At 38.5% G+C, this 12718-nt stretch overlaps 1 protein-coding gene across 2 annotated transcripts in view; it reads left to right on the top strand.

The window, feature by feature from the left end:
* Positions 1-12718, top strand: part of rgs7a (regulator of G protein signaling 7a) — a 94548-nt gene that overhangs the window by 67729 nt on the left and 14101 nt on the right. For both annotated transcript variants that reach the window (XM_067455687.1, XM_067455688.1), the window contains exons 8-12: positions 1805-1881; positions 2331-2412; positions 9882-9956; positions 10310-10408; positions 11422-11483. In XM_067455687.1, the coding sequence (XP_067311788.1) occupies positions 1805-1881; positions 2331-2412; positions 9882-9956; positions 10310-10408; positions 11422-11483 (395 nt within the window). The remainder of the gene's footprint in view (positions 1-1804; positions 1882-2330; positions 2413-9881; positions 9957-10309; positions 10409-11421; positions 11484-12718) is intronic.

The following is a 12718-nucleotide window of genomic DNA, read 5'->3' as shown; positions in this document are numbered from 1 at the left end:
CCTGAAACACCTCATTTGTAGTTTTCAGTTCACTTTCAGTCAGTTAACGTAATGTCTCCATTCAGGGAACGAAAGTTACATACATGTTTTCATGCTTGATTTAAATGGGTTTTTTATTTTTTTAAAGATAATTTTTCACATATTTTACAAAATTGCAGCACCTCTTTTCCCAGTCGGTCTGTAATGCTCTGTTTAGTTACTGTCTCTAAGCCTTCTGAAAAGCTAAATGTGCTTTGATTGGCTGATCGGCTAGACCAGTGTGTTGTGATTGGTCAACTACTTTGAGCATGTTTTAGAAATGTCACGCCCCTTACCTAACTGCAAATTTCAACAAGCTACTAACGCAACCAATCCAGGCCTTGTCCCATTTTGTATTTTTTTTTTTCATATTAGGTTTGAATTATTTACTTCAGATAATTTTTCTAAACTCTTAACACAGACTCACACCTACAAAACACAGTTGGCCAAATTGATCATTTTCTTCTCAAAAGCACATTTGGTTAAATATACACTAACTCTTCATTTCAAAATAGAATACATCTTTCTCTGCACACACTAATTTTACCCAAACATTGGAAATCTGACTCAAAATGAAATTATTCTGTCAAAGAATAACACTTCTTTTCACTTCACAAGGTACATGTAGTCAATCAAAGTACACCAGGTTTCAAAATACTGGCTATTGTTAACATTACAAAAACTGCATAGACTTTTATGTTTCAGTTTTACAGGTATTTGCATGAAAAACATGCAGTCCACCATTTTTACACTACATTTCTTGGTTGGGAACTGTATTTCCACATGTACAGTAATGTTCACATTCAAAAGCATTACAGTAAAAAAAAACACATTAGTTTTTTTCCCCCTTTACTATTTACTACAGGAGGTAAAGTAGAAACACGCTATGATAGAACAGAAAAAGTTTTACAGAAATTTACTGTATCCAATCTCTGTGATCTTCAAGATTAGGCCACATGTTTTCATCAACATCACATCTGATTTTATCCAAGGGTTTTATGGACCTGGGATAAAACTGCTTGGTATGTCCACCCTTGGATCCTGCACCTCTCACTGCATCTCTCACTGGGCCTGCTTTTCTCCCTGAGTCCTTTGCTCTTACTCTTCCTCATCCAGACATTACAGTGTTTGTCTTTTTCTGTTTCTGTTTCCAAAAACATTACTCCTCAAAGTCCTCCTGTTACTATATAAGTGTCAATTTAATATATAAAAAAACCCTGTCACTGAGTCTAAGCCAGACTGAAATCAGCTGTGTGTCAATTATTCAATTGTTTGTTTATTATCTGCTGATATAATGTTTTTTTAACTGATATATTTGCAGAATACACTGTATCTAAGGTTTGGAATATTGTTTATGCTATTGTGGGATTTGTTGTGTGTTAACATTCGTAAATGCTACAAAAATAATCCATAATTTTTGGGAGGTATAGCTTGTCTGTTAAGAAAAGGTAAGAATTGTGGAAATGTGTTCACTCACTGCATATTGTGTGAAAACGACATGAAATGTGTGAAAGGTATGGCCACAAAAGTCTGATGCTGTGCTAATGGTGTTTAGAGTTATGAAAATGTGCCAACTGATTGGACAAACACTTGTTAGCGACTAAAAAAAACTGTAAATGAGCAATATTATGACCTGTAACTTCTTTCTTGGAAGACAACCTATTTTAACAGACCCCCAAAACTTGCAAAGACTTTGCAACAGGACATAATAGGTCCTCTTTAGGTTGAATAAATAGCTTCTGTATCTCCAAAAAGATTGAAAAGGCTCTTTTTTTATCTCTTCCAGGAGAGTTTAGCACGACTACAGCGGGCATTCGCCAGGAAATGGGAGTTTATATTTATGCAAGCAGAGGCTCAAGCAAAGTATGTATCTTTCAGACTGTGATCAGTTCTGGTCTTTCCCATTCTTTATTGGCTGTTTTTCTCTGTGCATTTCTATAAGCAAAGCTCCCAGTCAGAAGAGAGGAAAGTGACTCTTTACATAGCAAGAATTAAAATATTAATGTTGTGATCTCTTGAAATATCTGTCAAGCTGTGGGTTGTTCTTGTGTTGTCTGTGTTAATGGATTTTAAGTCTCTTGGACATAAATTGCACTGCAGAACTGTTTTTGGATCGACAAGTTCAGAACTTGTCTCATAAGTCACTGCTGCTGTTTAAATATAAATGCAAGACAATTTAGTGCCTCTGAGTGCCAAAACATAAGACAACTTTATGACTTTTCAGCTCTGTTGCACGGTTCATTGCATGTTTGCCTTTTCTTTTGGAAGTTAAATGTTTTAATTGCTTCAGCTTTTGTGTTCTGTCTGTACAGAGTCGATAAGAAAAGAGACAAAATTGAGAGGAAAATACTGGACAGTCAGGAGAGAGCTTTCTGGGATGTACACAGACCAGTGGTGAGTGAATGTGTGTGTGTGTGTGTGTGTGTGTGTGTGTGTGTGTGTGTGTGTGTGTGTGTGTGTGTGTGTGTGTGTGTGTGTGTGTGTGTGTGTGTGTGTGTGTGTGTGTGTGTGTGTGTGTGTGTGTGTGTGTGTGTGTGTGTGTGTGTGTGTGTGTGTGTGTGTGTGTGTGTGTAAAGGCAGGCCTAAGTCCATGTAAGAACAATGCAGCTATTCTATTTTCTTCTTCTGAATTATTGTTTGTTGTTCTCGAGTGTTTGAAGTTTTTCCCACACAGAGAAATGAAAAAACAGTGTTAAAGCACCTCTGAGCTTTCAAAATTGCTAGCTAGCCATAAAACTAAAACACACATACTAGCAATCATATATCATCAAGTGAAAATGTGCAGGTGTCGCAATTTTCTATTCTTGAATATTATATTTTCATTTTTACAGTTTTTATCAATTGTTTGCACACATTTTTTGGTTCAGTGTTACACTTACTACAGACAGTGCAAACATAAGTGTGTTGTAAAATATTTCAGAATATTGTTTTTATATTGTCTATTGTTTTATATATTGTTGAACACACAAATACATGGTAAAAATTTATTTTATTTTTCCTGCAAAAACAAATGTACAGTGTACATCCCATTCCCAACCAACACAAAGTTGCACATACACTTCATACAAAACCACAGAAGAATTTACTGTATACAGTTACAGTAAAAAAAAATAATAATAAAAAAATACCTTTTTATGCTAAAAAAATGATAAAAATGCCCTTTTATGCTAAAGCTCTGATTGCTAATTGTAAAACTGTGTGACTGGTGTTTGCCCTTGTGATGAGTCAGTGTGCATATTTTAGCTCCTAATGAGACGACGGGTGGTATTTCCTCCCTGATCTGGACCAGGGCATTACTGAGCTCCCAGACAGTCTGAGGTGCAACCTAGCACCGTCCGGTGGACAGGAACACAATATCCCAGAGGTTTTCTTTTTGATTAAGGTCAGGTGAGCGTGGTGGCTATTCAGTGTTATTAATTCCTTCATCCTGAAGGAATTGCTTGCATACTCTTGCCACATGAGGCTGGGCATTGTTGTGCAATGAACCCACTGTTCCAGCATAGGGTCTGACAATGGGTCCAAGGATTTCATTCCCGATACCTAATGGCAGTTAGGGTGCCATTGTCTAGCCTGTAGAGGTCTGTGCATCCCTCCATGGATATACCTCCCCAGACCATCACTGACCTACCACCAAACCAGTAATGCTGAACGATATTACAGGTAGCATAACTCCACGGCTTCTCCAAACTCTTTCTTGACTGTCACGTGTGCTCAGGGTGAAACTTCTCTCATTTCTGAAAAGCATAGGGCTCCAGTGGCGGACCTGCCAATTCTGGTGTTCAATGGCAAATGCCAATCAAGCTCCACAGTGCCGGGCAGTGAACACAGGGCCCACTAGAGGAAGTCGGGCCCTCAGGCCACCCTCATGAAGTCTGTTTCTGATTGTTTGGTCAGAGACATTTACATCAGTGGCCTGCTGGAGTTCATTTTGTAGGGCTCTGGCAGTACTCATCCTGTTACTCCTTGCACAAAGGAGCAGATACCGGTCCTGCTGATGGGCTAAATACCTTCTACGGCCCTGTCTAGCTCTCTTAGTGTAACTGTCTTTCTCCTGGAATCTCCTCGATTCTCTTAAGACTTTGCTGGGAGACACCGCAAACCTTCTAACAATGGCACGTATTGATGTGCCATCCTGGAGGAGTTGGACTGCCTGTGCAACCTCTGTAGGGTCCAGGTATCGCCTCATGCTACCAGTAGTGACACTGACCCTAGCCAAATGCAAAACTGGTGAAAAACAGTCAGAAAAGATGAGTTGGGGGAAAAAAAATGTCAGTGGCCTCCACCTGTAAACCCATTCCTGTTTTGGAGGTCGTCTCATTGTTGCTCATCTAGTGCACCTGTTGTTAGTTTCATTAACACCAAAGCAGCTAAAACTCATTACATTAACAACCCCCTCTGCTGCTTAACTGACCAGATCAATATCCCAGGAGTTTAACTTATTTGATGCTATTCTCTGATTAAAAAGTGTTCCTTAATTTTTTTTGAGCAGCATATATATATATATATATATATATATATATATATATATATATATATATATATATATATATATATATATATATATATATATATATATATATTTACTGCTCAAAAAAAAAAAAAAAAATATATATATATATATATATATATATATATATATATATATATATATATATATAGACAAAAAATAGAGAGTAGGCAATTTATTGAAAACTGCATTTAAACTGAAACAGGCCGTTCATCAGCTGATCAAAAGTTTAAGACCATAGCCCAAAAATAAATGCACAACAGTACTAAAAGTGTCAAAAAAGGACTCAGTAGTGAGTAGCCCAACCGTTCTTGTTGATCACTTCAAAAACTCATTTCGGCATGCTTGATGCGACTGTTTCCAGGAGGCTGGTGGGAACGTTCCTCCATGTGGTGAATGGCTTCACGAAGGGCATCCACGGTCTGGAATTGACGTCCATTTTTGTAAACTTCCCTTGCCATCCATCCCCAAATGTTCTCAATGGGATTTAGATCACAGTAACACGTAGGATGGTCCAAAAGAGCAACGTTATTCTCCTGGAAGAAGTCCTTCATCAGGCGGGCTTTGTGAATTGCAGCGTTGTCCTGTTGAAAGACCCAGTCATTACCGCACAGACGGGGGCTCTCGGTCAAGAGGGATGCCCGCTGCAACAGATCCACAAAGCCAGTTGCCGTTTGACGCCCCTGCACAACCTGAAGCTCATTTTTCCCATTGAAGGAAAAAGCACCCCAGATCATTATGGAGCCTCCTCCACTGTGCCGCGTAGAAAACATCTCAGGTGGGATCTCCTTGTCATGCCAGTAATGTTGGAAGCCATCAGGACCGTCCAGGTTAAATTTTTTCTCGTCAGAGAATAAAACTTTGTTCCACTTTTCAATGTCCCATGTTTGGTGCTCCCTTGCAAATTCTAAACGGGCAAGTTTGTGTCGTGGGAGGAGACGTGGCCTTTGAAGACGTTTTATGTTCTTGAAGCCCTTCTCTAGCAGATGACGTCTTATGGTTATTGGGCTGCAGTCAGCATCAGTAAGGGCCTTCATTTGGGTTGAGGGTCGACCTGTGTCTTCACGGACAACCTGTCGGATCCTGCGGCTCAGTGCAGGTGAAATCTTTTTGGGTCTACCACTTGAGTTTTTTGTCACATAACTCTCAGGATTTTTTAAGAAATGTAAAATGACTGTCTTACTGCGTCCAACCTCAGCAGCGATGGCGCGTTGCGAAAGGCCTTGCTTGTGCAGATCAACAATCCTACCACATTCAAAGAGAGAAACCCTTTTTTGCCTTTGCCATCAGGAGATCTTGACAGTATGACTGCTTGAAGGACAATGCCACGAAAGCCATATTTTTGTTCAGATTTGACCTTTTTATGGCTATGGTCTTAAACTTTTGATCAGCTGATGAACGGCCTGTTTCAGTTTAAATGCAGTTTTCAATAAATTGCCTACTCCCTATTTTTTGTCTCTTGCTCCTGCTTCTTTTGGCATTTTGAAGCAGCACTTACAACCCGGTTATGATCCACAAGTGTGAAATGTGTAAAACTTGCAATGAATCCCCTGATGAATCCCCTGGTCTTAAGATTTTGTTCAGTAGTTCACTACAGAACAAAATCATATATATATATATATATATATATATATATATATATATATATATATATATATATATATATATATATATATATATATATATATATATATATACAGTCTTGTTCAAAATAATAGCAGTACAATGTGACTAACCAGAATAATCAAGGTTTTTAGTATATTTTTTATTGCTGCGTGGCAAACAAGTTACCAGTAGGTTCAGTAGATTGTCAGAAAACAAACAAGACCCAGCATTCATGATATGCACGCTCTTAAGGCTGTGCAATTGGGCAATTAGTTGAAAGGGGTGTGTTCAAAAAAATAGCAGTGTCTACCTTTGACTGTACAAACTCAAAACTATTTTGTACAAACATTTTTTTTTTTCTGGGATTTAGCAATCCTGTGAATCACTAAACTAATATTTAGTTGTATGACCACAGTTTTTTAAAACTGCTTGACATGTGTGGCATGGAGTCAACCAACTTGTGGCACCTCTCAGCTGTTATTCCACTCCATGATTCTTTAACAACATTCCACAATTCATTCACATTTCTTGGTTTTGCTTCAGAAACAGCATTTTTGATACCACCCCACAAGTTCTCAATTGGATTAAGGTCTGGAGATTGGGCTGGCCACTCCATAACATTAATTTTGTTGGTTTGGAACCAAGACTTTGCCCGTTTACTAGTGTGTTTTGGGTCATTGTCTTGTTGAAACAACCGTTTCAAGGGCATGTCCTCTTCAGCATAGGGCAACATGACCTCTTCAAGTATTTTAACATATGCAAACTGATCCATGATCCCTGGTATGCGATAAATAGGCCCAACACCATAGTAGGAGAAACATGCCCATATCATGATGCTTGCACCTCCATGCTTCACTGTCTTCACTGTGTACTGTGGCTTGAATTCAGAGTTTGGGGGTCGTCTCACAAACTGCCTGTGGCCCTTGGACCCAAAAAGAACAATTTTACTCTCATCAGTCCACAAAATGTTCCTCCATTTCTCTTTAGGCCAGTTGATGTGTTATTTGGCAAATTGTAACCTCTTCTGCACATGCCTTTTTTTTAACAGAGGGACTTTGCGGGGGATTCTTGAAAATAGATTCGCTTCACACAGACGTCTTCTAACTGTCACAGTACTTACAGGTAACTCCAGACTGTCTTTGATCATCCTGGAGGTGATCATTGGCTGAGCCTTTGCCATTCTGGTTATTCTTCTATCCATTTTGATGGTTGTCTTCCGTTTTCTTCCACGTCTCTCTGGTTTTGCTCTCCATTTTAAGGCATTGGAGATCATTTTAGCTGAACACCCTATCATTTTTTGCACCTCTTTATAGGTTTTCCCCTCTCTAATCAACTTTTTAATCAAAGTACGCTGTTCTTCTGAACAATGTCTTGAACGACCCATTTTCCTCAGCTTTCAAATGCATGTTCAACAAGTGTTGGCTTCATCCTTAAATAGGGGCCACCTGATTCACACCTGTTTCTTCACTAAATTGATGACCTCAGTGATTGAATGCCACACTGCTATTTTTTTGAACACACCCCTTTCAACCAATTCAACTAATTGCCCAATTGCACAGCCTTAGAGCGTGCATATCATGAATGCTGGGTCTTGTTTGTTTTCTGAGAATCTACTGAACCTACTGGTAACTTGTTTGCCACGTAGCAATAAAAAAATATACGAAAAACCTTGATTATTCTGGTTAGTCACATTGTACTGCTATTATTTTGAACAAGACTGTATATATATATATATATATATATATATATATATATATATATATATATATATATATATATAATCTAAATACGAAATTGTAGAGCCTATCATTACTAGGTTATTACAAATACTAAAGTATTAACTCTAGTAATTATGCATTTCGTTAGATTTTTCATAAATAGTAATTGAAGAATATTTTTTACAGTATTATTATTATTGTACTAATCCATGTGTTTTGAGTGTCTATATGTGTGAATGATGTGTATTGCTTTATTCCTTTTGTGTATGTGAGCTGTTTGTTTTGAAGGAAGCAGCAATTTCTCCCTCAATTACACTGTGCTGATCTTTCTCATTAGCAATTTCATGCTAACTTGGCTTGATCTTTCAAGTTGACATGCAATAGCGAGATGCTGCAGTTCATGTCCATATTTAGCCAGTGTGGGTTCAAATGGGGCTTATTACAGAACTCCGAGTGTCTTGAGGCTCTCTCTCTCTCTCTCTCTCTCTCTCTCTCTCTCTCTCTCTCTCTCTCTCTCTCTCTCTCTCTCTCTCTCTCTCTCTCTCTCTCTCTCTCTCTCTCTCTCTCTCTCTCTCTCTCTCTCTCTCTCTCTCTCTCTCTCTCTCTCTCTCTCTCTCTCTCTCTCTCTCTCCCCAACATACATTGGTATACATTTCCTAAATGGAGTACGTTGTATAAGTCGCCATTGACTAAAAAACTTGGGGATTTGCAGTGGAGAATTCTGCATGGGGCAGTTGCAGTCAATGCCTTTATCTCAGTATTAAATCCGGATGTAAGTCATGAGTGCCCTTTCTGTCTGCAAAGAGAAACTGTGTTTCATACATTTACGCAGTGTTCTAGACTTGAGACCTTGTTCACTGTTTTACGAAAGTTATTTTTGTGTTTTGGTGAGACTTTTTCTATCAAGACTTTTATTTGTGGGTTTAAATATGCTCGAAGAAAACGGTTTAAATGTCAACTTTTGAATTTTTTATTGGGTCAAGCTAAAATGGCTGTCTATGGTACTAGGAAAAACAAAATTGAACGGAACATGAGTTACAATTTATTGGCAGCTTTTTTCAATTCGGTTAAATCTAGAATCCTTATTGACTTTCGCTATTTTAAAGCCATGGAAGATCTTCTTTTTTTTTTTACTTAATTTGGTGTTATGGTGGGGCTTTGTGTGAGGTCGTTGAAAATAACTTAGTCTTTGCACCTATCCTGCATTAATATTGTGTTGTTGTTGTTGTTTTGTGTGTTTTTGGTTTTGTTTTTAAATTATTTTTTATTGTCTAGATAATGTGTTAATAATTGTAATAAAGTTTTGTGAAAAATCTAAAAAAAAAATCTCAGCATTCTCTCTCTCTCTCTCTCTCTCTCTCTCTCTCTCTCTCTCTCTCTCTCTCTCTCTCTCTCTCTCTCTCTCTCTCTCTCTCTCTCTCTCTCTCTCTCTCTCTCTCTCTCTCTCTCTCTCTCTCTCTCTCTCTCTCTCTCTCTCTCTCTCTCTCTCTCTCTCTCCCCAACATACATTGGAGTCTTGGATCTCATAAAGGACTGTTTCTACTTTAGGAGCGTAGAATATAGTCCAACCAGCAGGAAATTGTTTGAGCGGCAGTTCCATGCCTTTTAAAATATCACCTCAGTTTCCCAAAACAGGAGGGACTTTGCAGCTAAGGTGCACAACATCAGGTGGTCAGAGCAACATGGCTGCCTGGCAACCATAAACTATATGTCGTCTAGAGATTTGAGATATGTTCACAATGTGTGTTTGTGTGTGTGCAGTCTTGGTAAACCCTACATTAAGGGGATAAAGTGTCCCCGATAAAGATGGGCAGTCCTTGTGGAGTACATTTTTGTTCTCCATGATGAAAAGCAGCTTATAAATCGTACTAAATTATGTTTTTGAAAATATAAAATACGTTTTCTAATGGGTAGGTGGTTAAGGGTAGGGTTAGTGTAAGGGGATAGAATATACAGTTTATACAGTATAAAATCATTATGTCTATGAAAAGTCCCCATAAAGCATGAAAACAATGTGTGTGTGTGTGTTTCAGCCAGGGTGTGTGAACACAACAGAAGTGGACATAAAGAAATCCTCCAGAATGAAGAACCCTCACAAAACAAGAAAGGTGATGCAATAAAACCCACTAGCACTGTAGGAAATTCAGCATTTAATCAAATTACTTGTCCTGAACCATGTGACTAATCACTAAAGCAGTTATTCCACTCATTATATTATTGAACGTTTGCATTTGACAAATGAATCAACCACTAAGCCAATCAGAATACCGAATCAGACATAAATCAATTCACAGAATCAGACAGCCTCACAAAATCCAACACTTTACCAATCAAGAACAGCTCACCTCAACAATCGCACAGCTCTCAATGTGAAATCCCCCATCTCTGATGCAATCACACAGAAATCTCTAAAAACTGATTGAAATCTTGTAAATATGGTTTATTCTGATGGTTTTCACAGTCAGTGTACGGCCTTCAGAATGACATTCGCAGCCATAGCCCCACCCACACACCAGCCACTGAGGCCAAACAACCAACCGAGGAAGAGCTTCAGGAACAGGTAATGCCTGATTGGTTGTTTGTGTTTATAGGCAGCGTACTTATATTTAACATTTTTGAATTTGAATTTTGAAAGTACCTGAGTATTCTATTTAAAATCCAGATTCAACCAGTCATTCAAGTTAAATTTGTGTCCCTTGCTAGACTTTACTGATTTGTGTCCAGGTAATTAACAGAATTACCATAATGACAAATTTCTTTGTCAAACTTGTAACTCAAAATAAAAATATTTTTCCTGGTCTTAGTTGGTTTAAGATGGTTTATCTGGACTCCCATGCGAGCCAAGCTGGTGTTTATCTCACTGACCAGTTGACATTTTGGATTTTGTGGCTGTGAATTAAGAATTCCTTCCCACGACTTATTAATTTGTTCACTTTGTGTCGTTATATCATGGTCCTGTTGTACTAATTAATTCCCTTTTTTAATTAAATTGTGACCATGATTTAACTAAATTAAAATAAGGAGAAATTAGTACAATGTGGCCACCATTTAACTCAAATTAGGGAATTAATTAATAACATGTGGCCATGAATTAATAAGTTGTGAGAACAAATTCCTAATTCATGGCTACACATGGCTTTTTTTATGCATGGCACATGCGAGGCTCTATAAAAAAGTACCCAAAGCATTTTAAACTTTCAGGACCAGTGTTCCACAGGTTGATTTCAAACTTCGTTAGTACTATTTCAGTGCTCCAACATCTCCAAAACACCCCGAAACATACAAATGCAGTAGAGAAATTGGCCGCCAGATGGAGAAAATCGCATTTGGCTTTTTTTGGGCTACTTTTGACTGGCCATTGGGCTCATTTTAAAGACCTGGCCCCTATTAAGAAATTAACATCCTAAACAGCTTGACCTGGCTGGAGAACAGCTAACAACCTTTGGCTTTTTTGTTCAGCAGCTGTGTGGAAAACTGCAAATTTTTATTCCATGGCTGTATTTGCCACCTATTTTCACACACACAAATACGCTCATACACTCTCCCTGACTATTACAACTATTGTCTTTCCAGATCAAGTTTCGGCAAGCACAGTTAGACCGACATCGATTGAAAATGTCCAAAGTTGCAGAGAGGTAAGTCGGAAAGAGAGAGAGAGAACGTCTGTGCTGTGATCGATCCACAGGTCTTCATTATTCTACAGTGCTTAAACATTTTTTTATCGATCTCTTTAATAGTCAGGGTAGATATTACTCATGCTGACAAACATGTTTCTGTTTCTCGTCCTTACTTTAATGTACTTACTTTGTGAGATCAATGGCTCTATTATGATGCCACAACATCTTGAAAATCTAAGATTTTAGTGCAGCGTGAAATAGAAACTAACTTGGAGACCAGCAAAAATCAATTTTAGACCAAAATATAAAATGTCCATCAGTGTTAGAGGTAACAACTTACAAGTAGTCTGCTTTGAATGCACACTGTAACATCCATGCTACTTTTACAAATTAGTAATGCATGTAAAAGGCAAATAATAAGTATTAACTGAGGAAACTGGGACAGTTAAATTATATATATATTATTATTATATATATTGCCAAAAGTTTTGGAACGTCTGCCTTTACATGCTCATGAACTTTAATTACATCCCATTCTTAATCCGTAGGGTTTAATATGAAGTTGGCCCACCCTTTGCAGCTATAACAGCTTCAACTCAACAAGGTTAAGGAGTGTGTTTATGTAAATTATGGACAATTCTTCTAGAAGTGCATTTGTGAGGTCAGGCACTGATGTTGGATGAGAAGGCCTGGCTCGCAGTCTCCACTCTAATTCACCCAAAAGTGTTCTATCGAGTGGAGGTCAGGACTCTGTTCAGCCAGTCTAGTTCCTCCATACCAAACTCACTCATCCATGTCTTTATGGACTTTGCTTTGTGCACTGGTGCGCTGTCGTGTTGGAACACGAAGCGGCCATCCCCAAACTGTTCCCACAAAGTTGCAAGTTCTCTGCCAGACAGAGAAGCGTGATTCGCCTCTCCAGAGAATATGTCTCCACTGCTTCAGTCAAGTGGCAGCATGCTTTACACCACTGTATCCATTTTTTTGCATTGCATTTGGTGATGTAAGGCTTGGATGCAGCTGCTCGGCCATGGGAACCCATTCCATTAAGCTCTCTACACACTGTTCTTGAGCTAATCTGAAGGCCATGTGAAGTTTGGAGGTCTGTAGCTATTGACTCTTCAGAAAGTTGGCAACTTCTGCACACTGTTTGCCTCAGCATGCGCTGACCCTGCTCTGATTTTACGTGGTCTACCACTTTGTGGCTAAGTTGCTGTTGTTCCCAGTTGGTTCGACTTTGTTATGCCACTAAC

The sequence above is a fragment of the Pseudorasbora parva genome, chromosome 10 (assembly GCF_024679245.1).
Source record: "Pseudorasbora parva isolate DD20220531a chromosome 10, ASM2467924v1, whole genome shotgun sequence".
Classification (NCBI taxonomy): domain Eukaryota; kingdom Metazoa; phylum Chordata; class Actinopteri; order Cypriniformes; family Gobionidae; genus Pseudorasbora; species Pseudorasbora parva.
This window is presented reverse-complemented; position numbering and strand designations above follow the sequence as displayed.